This window comes from Sabethes cyaneus, chromosome 3 (assembly GCF_943734655.1).
Source record: "Sabethes cyaneus chromosome 3, idSabCyanKW18_F2, whole genome shotgun sequence".
Taxonomy (NCBI): Eukaryota; Metazoa; Arthropoda; class Insecta; order Diptera; family Culicidae; genus Sabethes; species Sabethes cyaneus.
Window position 1 is genome coordinate 223410425 of NC_071355.1, and position 21351 is coordinate 223431775.

At 38.1% G+C, this 21351-nt stretch overlaps 1 protein-coding gene across 1 annotated transcript; it reads left to right on the forward strand.

Annotated features, from left to right (window-relative positions):
- The first annotated feature begins 794 nt into the window (after positions 1-794).
- Positions 795-19731, forward strand: LOC128742995 (alpha-tocopherol transfer protein-like). Its single transcript, XM_053839496.1, has 5 exons — positions 795-1079; positions 18381-18618; positions 18690-18784; positions 18852-19196; positions 19257-19731. Exons 2-5 carry the CDS (start codon positions 18477-18479, stop codon positions 19560-19562), a joined length of 888 nt encoding a protein of 295 aa, XP_053695471.1. The 5' UTR covers positions 795-1079; positions 18381-18476; the 3' UTR covers positions 19563-19731.
- Positions 19732-21351: the final 1620 nt, after the last annotated feature.

Below are 21351 nucleotides of genomic sequence, written 5' to 3' on the forward strand. Positions count from 1 at the left end.
ATTGCTTATTTGCTTATTTGTTCTCTTGAATATGAATATTGAGATATAATTAATTTCAGATTTCATTTCAAGTTACCAAATTTAAAGATTCAAATAATGCAAGTAAAAATATAAATGTTAAGTAACAGGAAAACAACGGTTGTATTATAATGAACCTTAAAAAGGAACAATGACAAGTGGTTTTACGTCTAAATGTCAGGTGAAATTAGAAAGATGCATCAATCGAGATTATTTCAATTTTTTGGCAGGAAATTGTGTTGTAAACTTTGCTTCTCTATCTGGATCATAATACATTCCGATAAGGCTCGAAATTTAATGAAAGTAATTTAATAAAATTCCCTTCCCAATTATCAATAGAGTCATAACTGAAAGAGGTTAATCCTTGCAGTAAGTAATAGATAGTTTCCAAAGGGCTCAATGAAGTAGGTAATATAATTATGGATCAAAACACCTCGAATTTATCCAACCAATGCAATTACCCCACGGCCACCACTAACAGCATAAATCGATGTTCTGTGACGGGTGTCAACTAGGCGTAGGGGAGTATGTTCTAGGCGTCACCATTCAGCTCTTGCTAAGTCTATTAGAATTATTTATTCCATGGCGTGCTAGTACCTACCGTCGAGTGACTGATAAAGGTCCATGGTGGTAGTAGCAAATGTGCATGGAAGAGCTTGAAACACACTGCCAAGTCGGGAACAGTGTGAACGTTGACGGTTGGGCACTGAAAAAAGGTAAACAAGAATTAAGTCTAGTTAGTAAGAGAACTATAGCCAGTTACGGTTTGAACGTTGGAGCAGAACGAACGCGCGCGTCCGGTGAAGTTCTTGGTACGCGGTATTAACTTTGCTCACGTACCCGCGTGTTCAGTTGAAACCAATCTGTTTATCTTCCACATTTACTATACCTTCCCGAAGGGTCATACAGTGACTAGCGAGCAAGTGAAGTGTTTGAAGTTGAGATTGTAGCGTTGATTCAGAACTGGGAACGCATGACTCATGGAAGGCCACTGAACTTAGACAAATAAGAACGAGTATTGCGAAACGGGATACGAGCACATAAAAGGGTGGCGAATAAAAGTAAGCATCATAATTGATCCGTCGATGTACGACGGAATTTGTTTTTTCTAATCTACTTAAATATAAGATGTTGGCTGTTGCATTCAGTGAAAAATCAGACTATACGTGTCCTGAATTCATTGTTTTAAATTGAGTCGCAGAAATCAAACTTCAGCTGGTGACCTCAAAAGTAATGTATGTCGAGGAAGCTGATAACCGAACTGCCTTCACTGTATGTATATGGGTATGACGGTTTGTTTTGAATAGTAATTAGAATCCGTATAAACTTCGATTAAATTGTTCAGCTGAGTGGTTCGGGATTGAGATAAGCGATTTATTTTTACATTATACGACGAGATAAGCGACTACAATGCACTAGACTTTAATATCACGTAGTTATTGAAACCCCAAAGTGGAAATTTTTTACTTCAATACTAGATAACAGCACTGAGGTATTGTTATAACATTATGCACCTCCCGCAACATGGAAAATATATTTGAGCTAAAACGAGGAAATCCATTCTATTAATTTGTCATTTTTTGCATCTATTATAGATCGAATCAGAACTTTTTATGATGAACAAACTCTTTTATACCTCCACAAAAAAGGCAACACATTTGATAGAACCAGTGGTGCTATTCAACTAGGCCACAGTTCTAGCGTAATACATCCTCTTCTAGAAGAATCAAAGTGTATGCATCAGTGTTTGGAAAAAATATTCTATTAATATGTATAGAGACAAACCTCTCTTGCGCTTAGTACTGGTGCGATTCTACGGAATATGCGGCATTCTGAACGTTCTGCCACTATGTAATTATTAGATAGAGGGTAACAAATAGTTACTGGTCTGTATGATTTTACAGTATACGTTCTGGAGAATATTGTGCGTAGTATTACTGGCAATAGACTGATGCATTTTTGAGCTAAGCGAGCACAAGTTCAACTTTTTCGAAAACACTATTTAATTTTTGTTTTCTATTGTGCCATTTGATGGGACAATGCTTTGTTTTTTTTATGCCAATAGTATCATATCGCACCCTACATGTGATTTTGTTCTCACGCACTAGTACGTGCAGAAATAGAATATTCGTGACATAGAAACTGGTGGCCCATTTAAGCTCTGTACCGTGGTATGCAATAGGTTACGTTGAGTGTACCGTCAACCAAGGTTAATATGCGTCATGCGGTTAACTTTAACCAAAAATGAAAAATATTCTTTTCGGAATTTGTTGCATTATGTGTGTATTATAACATAATATATTTTCCGAATTCTTCCTATTATGAGAACCAACTTTTATTGTCTAATTTTGGCTAATCTTGATTTAGAATGACTGCCCGCAATTATACTGTCGTGTGATTGACTTAAAACTTGCTCGAATATGATGTATAATCTCTTGTATTTTCTAGTTGTAGTTTTAATAAGAGATCGTTCATAAATTTCAAAACGCAGATTTTATTGATTTTTAACGCTCCTGGCACGTTACTATTTTCCATCCCCCGTTACCGACAAAATGCTAATTTTTCTCTTCAGATCGTACGAATCCATTTTCAGGCATCGCCACGAGATAATAGAGGTTAAACACGACACAATTCATACACAAAATCTCATTGGGGTAAAATAATACGTTATATTTTTTTATTTTTCAATGTATCTTTCATCGAACACAGTCCACCATTCTTTGTACCATTTGTTTTCTCACTTTTTGGCAGTCAAGTCCCATTTTTGCTAAAACTCTTTCTCGTTGCTTGCAGTTTCACCCTTTTGCTTTGATTTGTCCTTCAAAATCTATCAATATTTTTCAATAGGCCTCAGCTCGGCTCCGGGTTATTGGTTGAATTCCATTCCCTGGGAACTGCCGTGACGCTATTGTCGTTGTACCACCTTTTCGTCGAATTTAGATAGTGATACCTTGCCAAGTCGGACCGAAAAAGGTAATGAAGCTCACGCAGCTCAAGAACGATTCCAGAAGTTAGGATACCGTCACTTTTCAGTTCGCAGCTGCAGATTGCTTGCCTAACAAGGATTTTTTCCGGGAACTTTAACCCCTTTTTTATTTTGCAGTTTTTCATAGATCGAATGAGGTCCAGGAATTTGAGCAAAAACGTCGTGGCAGTACAATTCAACCTCCATAACGATGCAATTGTATTTCATCAGCAAATTTTCATGAAGCTTTTTTGAGCGTTTCTTTCCCTTGAGTTAAATTGCTTGATGTTACTGTTACCACTTATGGTTTAAAAGTTTTTAACCCAGTCCTCTTGTTTACTTTCTGGTCATAGAATAACGACACTCCTAACATTTTCACCGCGTCTGAGAATGTCAAATAAGGGGTTTGATTGAAAAGAACCACCACTTTCAAATAAATATTAGGACTAGCTGCATTTGTTTTTCCGCCACTTTTGGTTTTTTTTTCATGAATCCAGGCTTGTTATTTCCTCACTCATTGTGCAAAAAGTGCAACTTTTTTTGTTCAACACAATGAGCAGAACTGCTTTCAGAAATGAGAAGTAAATCCACACAATGAGAAACAGACTAAACACAATGAGAAAAACTGACGTGCAGAAAAATTTCTCAATGCGCTCTTTAAATGAGCAACTTTCGGTTTTGCTACCGGTCCTCTCGGTAGCTACAGCAGTAAACGTGGAAACAAAACAACCGGTGCGCGTACAGCAACTATAGACTCAGAGGCGTCAAGACAATCAAACGTCGTTATATTTTGAATCTTTGCGGAGAATTGCCTTTGTTTATAATGGGACTTTCCTGTTGGTACGCGTCAAGAAGCAAATGTATGGGAATTCAAATGTTGCCATATCTAAATAATATTTTTCGCACTGTTGCCGTTGTGACATGCCTAACCATATGATGCAGTTGCGTTCACGGGCAGTCAAACTCAACTGAATATACTAAATGTAAGAATCATGACTCAACTGCATTAATGGATTAATATTTTTCTGATGGCAATGACCGCTACTGACAATCGTCGTTTTTTCTCAACGCACTACCCATGTTAAAACTACCCGTAGTTGTCATACGTCAGCGCATCGCATCAACGTGTTCAAAGTGTATTAACATTTTCCTCAATGAGTAGCACAGTGTGTGGTTGCTCATACAACTGCGTTCAGCAAGAAAGAGCACAGTTAAAATGAAACGGAGCAGAATAAATCGCGTTGAAGACTGAGCACAGTTTGAATTTTTCTCTTCTCTTTTTTTCTGCTGAGGAGGTGCCATCCCTGCATGAATCCATGGTTTCCTTTAGCAGCACAGGATCGTGGTGGCTCTACTGTACTCGATCCTGTGAGCTACTCGTCGCCAATCTGTTGAGCGTCTCGATACTCGCAAGTCGGCTTCAACCTGGTCGAGCCATCTAGCAGGGTTTACCCCTTCATTCCTGGAGTTCTGGAAAAGAACGGATTTCACTGCGCAGCCGTCTGGCATCTTTGCGACGTGGTCGGCCCACCGTGGTATCATCAACTACTTTCATTTCATTGCCGTCAATAGTCACTGTCCGTGCGAGGCGAACGTTATTTTCTCTAGAGCCTCTGTCTACCATTTGTTTGATTTTCGATGCATTTAACTTTCGCGTTCTACTAAGACGCGCAAAAACAAACTTTATACAGTATATTCCCCTGGCGCATCCCTCCGGCACGGTTCAAAAGTTCTCCAGAATGCCCTTGAAACACACACATACCACATTGCTCGCTCAAGTGTAACTTTAATCAGTCGCGTCAGTTTGTCTGGCTGGATAACCGCTTTTGTGAATTATCTGAAATAACTGTTTGCGCACGACTATATCGTGTGCTGCCCTGAAATCCACGAAAACATGATGCGTTTACCGTTGTACTCCTGAAATTTCTAAAGGATTTGTCGGAGTGTGAAAATTTGATCTGTAGTAGCAAAGGCCCTCATGAAAACCGCCTGATGCAGTCCTACAAAATATTGTGCCATTAAGTATAGACGACGTAACAAGATCTGGGAGAACATCTTGTAGGCGGCATTAACCAGCTTTTTGTTGGTGGGACAAACCACACCTTTGTCACCACACCTACTCCGGTAGTTGCTCCTTCTCTTAAATTTCATTTCAAATCACAATTGTATTATTTTTGAATTAATTTTTTAATTGGCAGTTTGATTGAATGAATTTTAGAAGACTAAGTCGTAACGTGTATGAAATATTATATAACAAATAGAATCTTGAAATTAAACTTATGTTTTGCGAATTGTAATTGTACTTTATCTAAAAGATAATTTGATATTACTAATAGCTTCCTAATTCTAAGCAACGAGAGGCCATTCTTCGAAAGACTGTTCTGCATGTTTTGTCTATCGATTCATTTCAACGTTCAGTTAAATTAGGACTGTTACAAAAAAAATTGTTTTATGTGTATTCAACAACTGGTTAAATTCACTTTACTTATCTGTCGAGCATGTTATTGTTATCTTTGCTGCCGGTGCTTAAAAAGTTCGGTTTACAAACTTTTCCGTTTTTCGTCGCTCTGTGTGCTGAACATATCAGTTTAGGCTGGCATGGATCGAGTCGAGGGTAAAACTTCCGTATTTTTACAGATTTGTAGAAGGGCCTTTGTTTTTGGTGGCTCTAAACCGGTCGTCGTCATGTTTTTTTTAAACTAGCAATTCACTGATCACAGATGATTGACTTTTTCGGTGTCAATTCCCTGCTTCCAGGGATTAATTGACTAGGTTAATGGTGTTACGATGTAATTAGCTCCCATACCTTCTAATATCAGTTAGTCATACCATGAAACATTATCTTCCAAGAGGCGTTAACGACATGATTACATTTTAAGTATTTATCGTCAAACACGATATCAAGCTGCTGGTAATTTTAGTTATTACCGTTAAAGCTCTTTAGCTGGGTATGATAAGGCGATTTTCAAGTAAATTCTGATGAATGGATAGTCTGATCCCGATGTTCCGTACAAAGAAGTTGGACGTTCCGTTTCGAGTTATGAATAATTTATTATGGGTGGAGTTATTGAGATTTTTTCTAGTAATTGCTTGAACAAGCTACAGTTCAGCATCCGTTATACCCACACGGCTTTCTGCTGTTCATTCAAATTGTGGTTTTTCAGGGCAATTAACCGTCACAGCACAGGCAAATGAGCCGGGCAATTCTATTTCATTCCAGCGGGAAATGTTAGTCATGCTGAGACTGTGGGTACGAAATAGAATACGCTTATCATTCGATACAATTGTTCATGTTTATAGTCGCACCTAGAGTAGAAGCAGTTTTAATCTGCAAAAGCACTTACCGGTGTTTGTTCATTACTCACCGTAGTGCCGCGGTTTAGTAAAAGTCAGCTTAGAATCAGATTGATGACCTCAAATATTCTGTACTTCTCTCCTATGTTCCTAGTTCAATTGTTTTGATATTAAACAACAATTTGCCATTGATCAATTTGGTACAAGCCGAAGTCAAAACACCAATTGGTAAATGATATGCAATATATTGAATAAATTTTTGCAAGAAATCTCGGCATCGCCCTTAACCTTTCTGTCGCTTCGTGTTCAAAAGTTTCTATTATACACGGCTACGCTCGACAAATTCAGAGAACAATGCAAAATGTCGATTGATTGATTGATCAAGAATAAATGTAGGTATATTACCGATTAGCCATGTTCAATATTGTATCTTAGAGTGTTGTCATTAGTGGTTGACCACAGGTTCAAGTACATCTTACAAGCCCGAAGCTGCTGCAAAGTATAACTAGTAAATTATGCACTGATCAGGCAAACCTTCGTCTAAGATAATTGCAGCCATGCATTCGTGCTGTGCGGGTGTGCGACATTATGATGGACTATTATACTGGTAAAACAATGCCTAATGCTCATGGCGGTGGTGGCATTGACTCCCCATGGACTGTTAGCGGAGTTCCAATTACCGAGATTAGATTCTAAGATGAATCACGGTCTCACTATTGCACGAGATGAGATTTACCCTCCCTCACATCTCAATGTAACTTATGCACCCAGAACAATACTTTCCAGTTGTAAATTAGCAAGTTAATGTGGGAGAAGAACATTAGCAAACAGTATGCTAATTGTACTGCAGGTGTTTGCTTTCCTCGTGGAAATCGCTGCCTTTGAATGATGTCGAAAAAGACCTTGATAATCTTCTTACGACTCGTTGGTTAGCATTGAGTGGCTTCCTGATCTGACAACTTTTTCCTATCTGGAACTGGTTCTTAGGACACTGACCACACGCTGAAGTCATCCGTCCGTCTGCAAAGTGCACAAGAAGTACAGTAAAAAAAGAATGGCTCAGTGAGAGGCCAACGCGGAAATGCAGTTGAGCCCAACGGTACATATTTTTGCTTGTCTTAACTTGCACCAAGCTTTAGTGCACGGCTGCAGCTTTAAAGTTCGTTGAAACTGTAAAACAGTCGGGCTTCCGAAGGTGTGCTGTGCTGTTGAACTCTATTATTTATTATGTATGTAGGCAAAGATGGGCGTACTGTCTGGTCCTTGTGTAAATGACACACAAAGAACCAGCGCCGTTCGCTGTTCTGTTGCTCCGCACGTTAATGACGGCACAACAATGCATCCAAGCGTCAGGTGAATACTTCGATAAATTTGCAACGAAATGAGCAGGAAGATAAAAGAATATTTTAAGGATTGTTGTAAAAATTATTAAATTTTATGTCTGCCTATTTTCAAGATTGAACATTGTTTTGAATGAAAAATTACTCAGAGTTTAACCCCTCTAAGGTCTACATCATTTTTAGTACTGAAAAATCCACTAAAATGGTCGTAACTTTCAACGTATGTTTCAATATTTTTTCATCAAACTTAGAAATATTCCTGAGAATCTCATATGTCACAGCCATGATCCTGAGGCTGAGATCATGGCCATATGTCACATGGTCCCAGAATTATTCTGGCGTTCCTTGGGAGACCGCAGCATTTTCAGATAATTTTGTCAAATTTTTGAAATAAGTTTCAGTAAGTTTTTAAAAAACAAATCATCGACTGTGGTCATATCAGCTACTTTGTTGCAGTTATGAGTGAGTTATGGTGCGCGCCATCCCGACCCGGAGGGACACTATGAATCCGGAACCGGTTTCCATAAAGAGACAAATATACTATGTCGCATATCAAAAACATCAGTACTCGACAAAATAGCGATTGTCGATCATCTTATGTGTCTTATTAGAGGCCATATGGACAAGTTCCTTCGAAATTCGTCCCGTGCTTGAATCAGAAAAGAAACTCTCCCCGGAGTTCGGTTCGTTGCCTTGGCTACGCATAAAGAATCAGTGAATTCGCGATTACAATCTTATTAATTACTCAATCAAATTATGGCAATCAGAAGCGAGGGACACCAAAGAAAATCTCTCAATGTTACTAAGATTCTTTTGAAAAGTTACGCGGGAATTGTTTTTCACGGCATTTGTTTTTGTATTTAGGGTTGTTCGTAAACGATCGCAGACATAATGAAGGACTGGCTGGTTTCGTCCTATATCCTATATCGGAGATGACCTGCCAGATACGTTCCTGTATAGTTTCCTTACGCGAATTTTTGCCGCCGTGTTCTTCGGATCTACTGTGCGGTTTTTGGTTCGTTTATAGTTGGTTGTTAACGGGGGTTACTTATGAGCTTAAAATAATATATTTAATACCAATATTTCTGTGACTCCAATAAAAAAGTTTAATTATATGGTCACATCACTAAATCTGTAAGCAGATATCGACTTGCAATTGACGTCCTTTCTATACGACTAAGCATGTTCTGTCTTAGAATTCCAGCATTCTTGATTGCCTTCAATGTATATTAACTGCGACTACAAATAAAACATCTGGTAGTGTTACCGGCGTGGCGCAAAATGCATAGCTATTTGACATGTCCTGTGCCGGCTGTTTTTACAATTACATTATTTGATTAAAATTCCCAAGCAAAATTTCTTGGATTCCAATTTTTATTCTTTAACACAAAGCGAATATATATGTATAATGATTTGAATGAAAAACTAGGTTAACACCAGCATTACCTATGCCAACGCGTGCACGTGGTTCTCTCGCTCCAGCCGGCTTACACATATATGAGCGTACGTAATAGAACGATAGCAAATCAGGTGTTAGCCGAAGTCATAAAATATCCCACGAGTAACAGCATGCTCGCCGTGACGTTGAACTTCAAAACGGCGCTCGCGGAGGACGCGAATAGTTTACCGACCGACCGGGCCGGGGTGGCCGGGCGGTGTCGCCTACCGGCCCACAAATCGCGCAATGTAATCGATTTACGCCAGGGTTACAACTAGCACTTTGAGGACCTCTATTTGCGAGTAACCATTAACTGTCGAACTACTTAAGCTTGTTCTAGTTTCACCGCAAATTAATTTGTGAAAATTTTACTCTTTAACTTGTTATGAGATGAATTTTTCCACTAAATGTTACCCTGGCAACAGATAGAAGCAGAGACAGTCTAATGTAACAATAATAGCCATTCACTAACTGATAAAGTCATTCATCACTTTGTTTATGTTCCATTGGACCGGGCGACGATTGTGAGGTCTAAGGTACCTTAATGGCATAATATTTGTCAGTATATTGCTTTTATTTATTTTTTATGATATACAACGTTATTTTAGTACGTTTATCTTATCCCTTCAACCTTTCAGGTAATAAGTCATCACGCTACATCTACAGAACCTTTGGTTTGCAAGTTTTCTGGAAGATGTTCTACTGTGGGAACATTTCTGTAGTTAGACGCAACAAATTTTGCATGAAAATTTGTACTTCATATGAATAGTAAAACTTTCAATTACTTAAACGATCGCCCTGTTTTTCAGACATCACTAAAATCTGTTTTTGTGTTATGTTTTATGCTAATATTTAATAAAAAATATACGAAAAAGCAAAACAAAAAAGTACACAAATCTACAAATTAAATATTCACTGTTTTCCATTTGTTTGCTAATTTTATATTCAAACATAGTCGTATAAGTCTAAGCATATCACAATTTTACTTTTATGTATCAAATTGCACCTGATCGGCTTACAGACAAGTCAACGACCTTCTCGTGATGTAGCAAAGTTTACCGACTTGCATACAAAATCGCACGCTTGTACGCGCAGCGCAGCGCTGTGACATTGAACAAGTGGATGGAATTACTATTGACGAAAATGGCAAACGGACATAGCCGGTGATCACTGATAGAACGCTGGGGCAGTACGTACCTAATACCCACTTACTCGTTAGATTCACATGTTTACATACAATTCATTGGGAGAGTTCGTACATCTTGTTATGCGCTAAACAAGTAGTATGTATTTTAGATATAGCGTGTAATGTTGAGTGGGCGGCATACATTAGTTAACACGTCATGATGGTAATAATGAGGTATGAAACTAACGTCATACCAGAAATATTGGTTGTTCACCAGCGTATCGAGCAGATATTCATTTCACTGTCACATTTTAATGAAGGTGAATCTGAACATTATCGCTTCTCGTTTTCATACAGTATTTTTTGAATAATTATTATCGCACTTCCTATAACCGGTTTACGTGAAAATTAATATATATTATAGTCGAGCGTGAATGCTACCATAATTCGTTCTTCAATAAGTATTCAATAGTTAAATTAGTCTGAATAAATATCAGAGCAATGTCCAAATATGTTTTAATTCAGCGACCTTTGATGATGGTCAAAAATCTATAGCTTCTAGCAGAAGTCAAGGGTTGGGAAGAAAGTCGGAAGTCGGAGAAAAAGGGTTTTGTTTCTTGCATTATTGGAATTTCCGTGGCGACAGCAGATGTACAAGTTGTTGGGAGACAAAAAAGCTCCGAGTATCGGGTAGTCAGCTGATATATTTTATTGATTTGATTTGTAGTCAAATCTTCCCATTTTTGCAGGGTGTTCCAAAAAAATCCTCATATTTTTGCACCAAATTTGCATCTTACTCTATTTTTGCCCTACTTTTAGCAGAAATATATACTGGGGGCCACCCATTTGGCATAATGCTATTTGGCATAACGTCATTTTACATAATCATAAGTGGCCATGTGGCGTAACGATGATTTGTCATAATTCCTCAAACATCATTTTATGACAAAATAGTCACATTACATATTATTTTATGACCAAATGGTCACATTTATCCCTTTCAGTAGCTTTACCGCCTACGAGTCAGTTTTCCTTAGTCCTCGCATGGATTCGTCTTTGGTGAACAACAATGCGGCGTAGGCGCATTGTCTGTTACTGTCTTCTGTTAGCAACTACTAAATTATCAATTATCTAATTTTAAAATGCCAACAAAATAAAACGGTTCAAAAAATGTCGAAGGCAATAGCCTCTCCCTTATAACTGAACGCCAGTAAAGTGAACAGGAATAGCTGCAAATCATTCAGGAACGAATGGTTTGCAACCAGAGATTAGCGGAAAGATTTTCCTCTCAAAGCGGTTGTACAAAAACAAATCCAAACTGGGAATATAAATTGAGCAAATACCACGCGCTCGATAGTGGAACTCAGTTATTTGTCCAGACACTCGTTTTAACTCGACGGGGGAGAATACATTCTTGAACGATGACCGCAAAAAGTGGTAACGGCATATGTACTGCCCGTCGTTGTACCACGCGCAATTATAGACCTGGCCGGTCAGTTCCGCACTTATGCTGGTCGTCATCGTTACTATTTACCGGATCGCTTCTTCGATTCATTGCAGAGGTCCGAGACGCAGTCATCGGTTGTACCTGTAACCGCTAGCACACGATTTTAATACGGTCGCCGTAAGATCAAAGTATAGTGGATAGGCGCGTTTCGGCTACGAATAAAAAAGTGTTTTAAAAAATTTGGAATAGCAAAATGGTAAATGTGATTTACAATAAATAAGGACATGACTCTATGGTTCAGTGGGTGCAGTATGTGTCGAGTAATTTGAATCCGTCGTTTCTAAAATAAAAACTGAAGAGCATATTTTAAAGCTCGCTCATTGAAAGTAGACAAATAAATCGAAGTCTAGTCTCTTTGATGGATTTTAATTGGCAATGGAATAGAATTGTTGATTGAAAAGTGTTTTAAAAGCGTGAATGTACTGGCTACTGATTGGCTAATTAAATGTGACGTTAATAGGTTTATCTTGGTCATTAACGTATAATTTATCTAACGCCACATTAAAGTGGCTTTGTTTCTGTGTTGTTTTGTTTCACTCACATCAGAAGATTCTTTCACGGTAGCTTAAAACGATTTTTAAAACAATGAAAAATAATGCTTATCCGCGTGCCGTTTTGTGTAAGTGTGTGTATGTGACGTTGAATTTACTTCATGACGTAGCACTATATCTTTGTCTATTATACTAAGGCAAAGTGATTATCTTAAGTCATGCTAGCGTTGCGAAAACAAGCTCAGCTTATGGTATTGATTGCATACGAGTTTTGTTAAAAAGTTCAGGCCTTACAATTGTTACTTAAGAAACGATTGTTTTTGGATTTTAGCAGTAGTGAAAATATTTGAAAATACATAATACAATAAAGAAAGGTAAAGCTTTTTTCTGAATTAAGCATAAAATGAGAGGTACACGCTGTTAATATTCGTAATTAGGCTATCTTTAGTATTTTTCTAAAACCTACTTAAACATCAGTCGGTAAACAAGTCCCCGCTTATAATTTTTTCTGCCATCTGACGTTATTAAAAATTCAACACATAAGGTTGATCTATTTCAAAACCCTGCATGTTTATTTCCTGTACACTGTTTTCTTCAAAGGAAATTTGGATCACTACAACTATTGATCATTTATAGAATTCTTTTCTTACCCAGTGTTGCCTTCAAGACTTTATTTTTCAACAGGGTTGACCTGCTGTTTGTGCACCAATGGATGTAAGCCAACGGAAGCGCAATGAATATACTTAATATAGACCGATATTGCAGAGTTTCCACCTATTCAGAGTCCCACGCGAAAATTATTAGCGCGGTTATTTTCTGTGTTTGCCACACATGTTTGCAATTTAGCAATTTGAACCAAAAGTTTTTCGTTATTGCCTCCTCCCCTCCTTGCTAGACAAGCATATTTTCAATGTATTTAGTAAGTACAGGATAATTATTATTAAAAAACGAATTTGCGTAGGACTCGTAAAATTGCTGCAAGGTACAATACATGAATCGACGATTTTACAGACAATAGTTAATGTTATTAGTGCCTCAGACATCACTTTTCCAAATTTCACTTGGCGATTAGGTGGCCGTGTCCAATCACCAAGTAAAATTTTAAAAACTGATGTATGGAACACTAATAACATGGGGCACAATAAGTAAAAATACATAAAAACTGAATACAAAGCGCAAGAGAGTCTTGTTTTTCCATCACGCAGAATTCTAGTAAATTCAGATGATTGATGTACTTATGCACTAAAGGCATATTATTGACCTTCCATTTACCGAACAATATTGATCTGGTGCAATTCGAGCATAATAGAATGGGTAAAAAAATATTGAACGCTGTTTTCAGTAATGTTGTAAATTGTTTTTTTTTAATTAGTAAGAATTAATAACAAGTGTTTGAACCAAATTTTAAATTTGCTCACATATCAATAGTATTACTACGATCACCACCAATATAATGATTTACATATAAACATAATTGAACAGAGAGAAGCAAACTCATTATCATTAACGGTACATTCAAAGGCTGCAGCAGTAGCAGCAGCAGATCGGAGGAGTTTAGCTGTCATTTCCATCCGTTCGTTTAGACATCTGCATGGTACGCTGGAAGTAGGTCGCAATCATATATACACCGGAGAAAAGATACCCTGTGTGAAGCTAACAAATTACTTGCAAAAGGCACTGGTTTTCCACAAACCGGTGTTACACGCATACCTACCGGTGTGCTTGAGTATATCAAAAGCAATTTAGTATAACTAGAGGTATAAAAAAATATTCTGTCTAGTATTTACTACGATATGTTGCATTCATGTGCAGTTCATCCTTCTAATTTTTCTGTGGAGTTCTGAGAAGAAAAATGCGAAAACCTTTGCTGCCTTACGGCTAACACACGGTTTAACACACAGGTTGAACAGGACAAAATTCGAACAGAAAATTCTTGTTAATTTTAAAAAAGAAATTCTTACTTTTCTTCGATCATGATCCATCATCCTTCGCATCAGCTGTTTACCTACTTGTTTGGCAGCCAAATTCCTGAAATTAAAGATATGGAAAAAACTTTTTCCAAATTAAATTCCACTATTAATATTTAACGGGTGACAACTAAAATTTTGGAATTTTTTTAAGGCCCCTATACTTCACAACAAACGAGCTCAGAGAGAAATAAGAGTATGTATGTGCTAGCTCTCTCTCTCTCCTCTTTTTGTCAATATTTTTGGTTTTGTTTATTCTTGCCTTGTTTTGCTTAGAATGACGTCGAAACAAGAAGCATTTCGAGAGCGTTTTGTACACTTCTACGAACTGCCACAGAAATCTCGGCAAAAAGTATCCAGCTTTTTACGAGCCATAATGGCGGACGTGTTCGTAATATTTGAACAGCATACACAGCTGCACAGCATTTGAACAGCTTTTCATACATTCCTTTAGTTTTACCGTGAACGCGCGGAATGAAAACGTGCGATGTATTAGGGAAATGTCAAAAACGCTGTTCAAATATTACGAACACGTCCGCCATTATGGCTCGTAAAAAGCTGGATACGGTACAAAAGCGAATATGTTTCGGCTTCGACTGTTTACCATATCCTACGATGCCCAACAACTATTCGCAAGCAGGGTAGTGGAAGACCAGCCAAAAATATGGACGCAGAAGGACATCGTTCTCTTTCACGTTTCTTCAACACCAGGCCCTCTGATTTGGCTATCAATTAAGATGCAGCAGGTATCAGGTATCACAATCGTTTGGAAGATTTGTGCCTTGCAAAGTTAGATGCAGCAGACGAATGTTTGAAGAAAATTTTGATCCCGTTTCTACAAAAACATCGTGCAGATGGACAACACGTGTTTTGGCCGGATAGAGCATCATCGCAACCACGACCCGAAAAATCTGTCTCAGTGCGCCCAATTGAAGATTTCATCGGGATTGTGAGTTCCTTGGTATTCAAAAATAACTGGAAAACCACGAATTACAAAAAGTTGATTGGTAGAATCAAGAGATGCATTCGCAAAGTTGACAGGACGGCCGTACAACGCTCCTGTTTCGACGTCAAACGAAAGCTTCGCCGAACAGCCGATTACGGACCGTTTTCAAATGTACACTAATTTTTTTTTCAACAATGGATAATGCCTATCTTTAATTTCGGTAGATCAGATCTTCCTCATGTATCTTTGTCTTTTTTTGACAGCTTGAGAAAATAATTCCAAAATTTTAGTTTTCATCCGTTATTCACGACCAATACTTATTTCGCATCTGTGCTCGAACTCCAGAACTTCAGTCAGCCAAATTCCTTTTTTGATTGAACTCCTTCTCGACGCTTCTTTTTTAGTTTGTTCGTCACCATTGGCCGATATTGCCCAACCGGCGTTAGCTCCACTATATTGGGTGGATATCACTACTTGGGAACCGCAGTAACGCCATTGTCGTTGTACCACGGTTTGGTTAAATGGTGACCTGCCAAATCGGGTCAGAATATAAACAATAAACAATATTTTTGCCGCAGGCTGAAAACCTCTATAACAAAGAATGAAACAAAAACAATATTTTTGATATATATCCCGGTTGGTGATTTCAGTAGTTACGAAAGCGGCCTTTATCAGAGCGCATCTGGAAGCTGCTTGCGAAACGAGCATCTTTTTTGGGGACTTGGGGACGCATGATGACCACGCTTCTTATTTTACCAGCAAATTTTTATATTTGTAGAGCTTCCTTTGAACGTTTTTTTCCCCAACTTGCCAAACCAGTTATGTTCATTGCTTTCGGGACATAGGATTGTGAAACATGTGCCATTTTGCCGTGTCTCTCGATGACAATTTCGATTTCCATTTGAAAAGAACCGCCAGTGTAGAATGAGATCAGCAGCCTTTCCGATCCGAGTTCGTTGTTCATGGTACCACGTTCTGCAAATCGTTTCAGGGCATCACACACCGTGGATTTGGGGTAATTCATGAAGTCAGACAATTTACAAGTGGATAATCCGGGAATATTATTGCAAGCGTGAACGATGCTTTCACGATGCGCTTGTTCATATTACGCTATGATGTAAACAAATGCACGTAACTTGACAACAAATGCTTACTTCGTGTACAACCTTTGAAGAAATATTTTCAAGTGAATCACTTTTCGTTACATGTTTATTCTTCATACTTGTAAAGTGCATCTAATATTGCAAAAAAATGTGTATCATACAATAAAATTCGAGGTCTGTTTTTCTTAAATTTTATTCATCATCAACAGCTTAGTTGCAAGGACACAGATGCTAATAGTTGGATAGTTGGTTTCTTCATTCGCTAAGCTAGTAAATAAACTAGTGCTTTTCAAATTAGCTTGGTTTTGATTACAAAACTATTCTTTTTGTTGAAATTGAAACTTAGAGAGAGTCAAGTTCAAGTTCAATAACATACTTCATAACTTCTAGACAAGTATTAGCGCTGACGTTGGTGTGTCCACTGTATTTCAGGTGAATTATCTTGCTCAAAACACATTGCAACGCAGCGCATTGCAGCGAATTAGGGTAAAGAACTAGTTTTAAGCAGTTTAAGCGGGTCACTGATTGTTTTACCTTATTACAAGCGATGGGTTGACTAAGTGGGGGATATCAGCATACCAATCTTCTTGCTATCTTTAGTTCTTCAAGCTGTTACCATTGGAAGACACTATTGTTGAGCTAAACTTTTGATTTTTCGCTTTAAAAGTTGGAGCGGTGGAACTAATTTTGAACACACCGAACCCATTTTCACCCGCAAGGTGCTGTTTTCAGCAATCCTGAAATCTGAATTTTTTTACGTCCCGTTAAAAAATCCCTCGAACTTTTCCCCCTATTCAGTAAGTTCGCGTTCCTATCCGCGACCTACTAATCGGCATCTGATGCGTAATCGGCATAGCGTATCGGCATATGCGTAAAATGCCATCTGTCTAAATTGTTTATCGGGGCATACACTCACCGCACCGTTCGGCAAACGGTATTCGTCGTCTCTTTTATTCTCTGGTGTTCTTATGGGAAACTGCGTGTTTGACGTCTCACTCGCTGTTCATAAGGATGGTGGGAGAACAAAAGAGGCAAACATAGAAGTGCACACGATCTAACTTTAGAACAGTGTTGTCAAAGCAAATAACATTGAAACACATCGTCTCTTTATTAAATCACTGAGAAAATCTTCGAAAATTATTGAAAAAGCTGTCTTTTGTGTTGTTTTTAATAAAGAAAAATTAATTATGAACATACATTTCGCTTAAAAGTATTGAACCACGTTTTCACCATAGGAGGTTTCAGTTAATTTCAAACTTAAAATTCTTATTTCCAGAACCGAAACAGTATCTTGGCAACACGATAGTTCATCAGTTGTGCTGCAGCTGCTGCTACTGATGAACAGGTTCCATCAATTCAGAATTTGTTTTCAGTTTTGTTAGAAAATAATAAAACTTTCGGCTAGTGACAAAGCCTTAGATAATAGAAAAAAAGAGACTGAATAATATGGTATGTGACAATTGAGTGCTTGACTTTCAGAGTGGTTGTAATCAGTGCTGAAAATTTGATGAATTCGTTAGTAGCGAGGTGGCGATTGCTGAAGAGCAGCTGAAAAATGTACGTTTTTGGACAACAATTTTTAATTCATCATATTTCTTGTCGGAAACCCAGTAAATTGTGTTTGTGTGAATCAAATGTATGGTTAAGTGATTTGTGAAGATGATCCTATCAAAAGATTTTGAAAATATGAATAAAAAAGTGCATTTTCGGATCATTTTTGTTCAACTGATTAAAATAGGTAACACTGCTTAACTCGTTCCTTACCCTATCAACAATTATACTTGAATAGCAAGCAGCTACCGTACTGATCATCGTCTAGTGGCCATTACATCTTTTTTCGAAACAATCTGCCGAGCAATAACTATTAAATCTCGGAAGCAAACGAAAACAAGCTCGATGTTATTTGCCCAACAAACACAACCTGTAAAAATCCAGTGATGCCAGCGCAAGTAGGTAGTTGTACTTCGTAGCCAGCAGCTATAAAGTCGTTTACCTCAACAGAATCCGGATATAGCACGATTATGCTTACAACTGGCTGTGATCGGGCAATTTTCAACTATTATTATAATGTACTGATAGCGTGCTCATAAACGATTGCAATTTTCATTCTGACCCTCACGTTTTTTCCATCAATTTTCATCACTTGCATCACTCACCGATTTGCTATCGATGTTTCTCATTTAAGAAAACTAAACCCAAGCAAAAGGTCGTGTTTCGACCTCCACTGCCGACGCCGACGACGACGTGTAACCTTTGGAAGCGTCCCACGATTCAGCGCAGAATGCCGGAAGCCGAAGGAGTTAGGCATACGGTCGATCTGGACAAAGAGCTTCCGCCGAAGATTGCGGAAGTTGCACGACGACAGGGTGAAGATCCGGAAAGGACATGCTTGCTGTTGCAGGAACTACGAGATATGATTTATGGTTAGTTTTCCCTGCCATGTGTTGCTGAATTTCATAGAACTACGAAGTTATTCATTTTAGTTTTATTTCAGAGAAGGGAGCCTGCGAACCACACCGAGTAGACGATGACTTCTTGATCAAATTCTTGAGAGCTCGCTATTGGAAAGTCGAGAACGCTTATAAATTGGTAACGGGCTGCTCTGAGCCTATTCATTTTTATTTAGATTGAACTCTTATTGAACTTATGATTTCAGATGTGCCGATACTACGACTTTCGTGACAATAACGTGGAGTTGCACGCGAACGTTAACCCCATGATGCTTAGATCGCTCGGCGATGATAACATTATAACAATTTCTCCCTATCGAGATCAGGAGGGTCGGAGGGTTTTGTTCTTCAAGTTCGGTAACTGGCGACCATCGAAAATTCCTCTGGATGATCTCTTCAAAGCAACTTTACTGATGCTTGAGGTGGGCTCATTGGAACCGATTTCTCAGGTCGTAGGCGGTATCGGAATTATGGACTTGGAAGGTTTATCTTTGAACCACGCTTGGTATATGAGTCCAACGGTGGCACAGAAGGTTATCTCCTTGTTGGTGGTAAGGTGACACCGTTTACAAGTGACAGTTTTGCTTCTCACAACTAAACTTTGCTTGTAGACCTGTATGCCGGTACGGACGACGGCAATCCATATCGTAAATCAAGGATGGGTTTTCGATACGGTGTTTCAGATGTTTAAACCGCTTTTGAACGAACGGATGCGAGAGCGACTATTCTTTCACGGTACTGACCGAGCTTCGTTGCACAAGCACATTGATCCTGAGTTCTTGCCAGAACGGTATGGAGGAACGAAACCCGAATATCCCTACACATACTGGTTGGATAATCTGTGTGAAAACGAACATATTGTTCGCGAGTTGGAACAGCTTGGCTACGTGGCTGATACAGCTACTGTTGCGGAGTGACACCACCGTTACTGTGGCCATTCGACGAGTCTGTGATTGGACGATACAATTGTACTGACTGTACTGTGGAATTAGTTGTAGGATTTTTTAAAAACATATCATAGAAGAGAAAGTTGCTGTAGATTTCAGTTCGAAATTTTTATATCGTATATTTACGGGTGGATCAAAAATTTTATACAAATAAAAATATTTAAAAACAATTACAAAGTGTTGATTGATAATCTTTGAAAGGAACTTATTATTTATTTCTATTATAAACAACGGAGTCACTATGTGGTATGTTGTGGCATAAAACTCACAGGATTACCAAATAGAAACTAAAAACGAATGATTAACGTTACTTTGTTCAAGATTTCTGCGTTTATATTTATTCCCCATTTCATTTCATTCTTAAATTAGAACAACATAAACCAGAATTCATTATATGTGACATACACCTTTTTATCATTTTTGATATTGACTTATACTGGTTAACTTGATTTGTACTTCATGCTAGGGAGGAAATGTGTTTTTTGTATAATTGACTGCCCAGATGGGAGTATTTTTCACAATTTGCAGATCATTTTTCCCAGTTCTTCCAATGTTCGTTCTTCACAAAAACACATTTACTCCCTAGTAAGATGTGATAGGGGAAATCGTCTGTGGCCAGACAGCCTCTATGGCCGGACACTAGGATTTCTCAAAAACAAAGCTTTATAAAAATATTCGGAAAGCATGTAACAATAGTAAATTGCAAGATTTCATGGTGTCCCAATTATGACATCTTTGTTTCAAAAGGTAAACAAATGAGACCTGTCGAACGGTTCAACCAATAAAACAAAGATAATCGAGTAAATTTCATGCAAATTTTTCATTTCGGATATGCCCTTTAGCGCCAATCCATGGTACCGTCTTTCGATGTTTTTTTAGAATGATCGTCTTTAAGGAGCCGTTGGGGAGAGGGGAGGAGGTTTCCATCTGATACTAAAATTGTTAATATTAGTCTAAAGTGCAATATTTGGAATGCAAAAATCCCGAATCGATTGGTGTTTCGCGTTATCGAGAAAAAAATATTTGAAATGAGGCAAAAAATATGGTTGTAAAAGGCACTATGCCCCCTTAAACACATCGCGGTTTAATTTTTTAGATCAGAGCACACATTGCATACGATTGCGTATAACAGTTCCATTGCATGCAAGACGGTGTGATTTGTTGGAAACGTTTCATGAAATATTGCTGGTAGTGAAAAATTTCCCATAATTTCTTAGGGGAGTCTGTTCAGTTGTATTTCTGAAATTGAATGAAGGTTCGAGCAATCGTCATTCACTTTTTAAAATTCAGTAACAGTTTTTGTACTTTTGTAAAATAGTGGTTCTATTGATGAAAGTGTATTAATAGTAGGGATGGGCGATACTAAGCAAAGTATCGAATACCTTGGTATCGGCGATACTTACCAATATTCGATACCAAGTATTGAAGTATCGGCGATAAAGTATCGATACTATCGATACCACCGGTATCGAACCTTTTTTTTCAAAATGCAAGAAAAAACATGAAAATGTTATTGGAAATTCTCCGCCTTATCGAACGTGATAAATTGTAACTGTCGCGGACGAAATCGTCGCCAAATTCGTCGCGAACTGATCTCAGGTCGCGAGTGCAAAATTATTTTTTTTGCCTCCACCGATTTCAAGCAGCTAGAAAATTATGCAGCGCGTTTTGCTACCAACGGTACGGGGAATATTTTCACTAAAACGACAATTACCATTATGTGAGATAAATTTGAATTTAGAGTTTTCCAATTGCGCGA

Excerpts from the sequence above, each read along its gene's own strand:
- LOC128742995 (XM_053839496.1), top strand. The coding sequence starts at position 18,477 with ATGCCGGAAGCCGAAGGAGTTAGGCATACGGTCGATCTGGACAAAGAG. Across the intron at positions 18,619-18,689 it reads ACTACGAGATATGATTTATG|AGAAGGGAGCCTGCGAACCA; the intron begins GTTAGTTTTCCC and ends GTTTTATTTCAG. Across the intron at positions 18,785-18,851 it reads TCGAGAACGCTTATAAATTG|ATGTGCCGATACTACGACTT; the intron begins GTAACGGGCTGC and ends TTATGATTTCAG.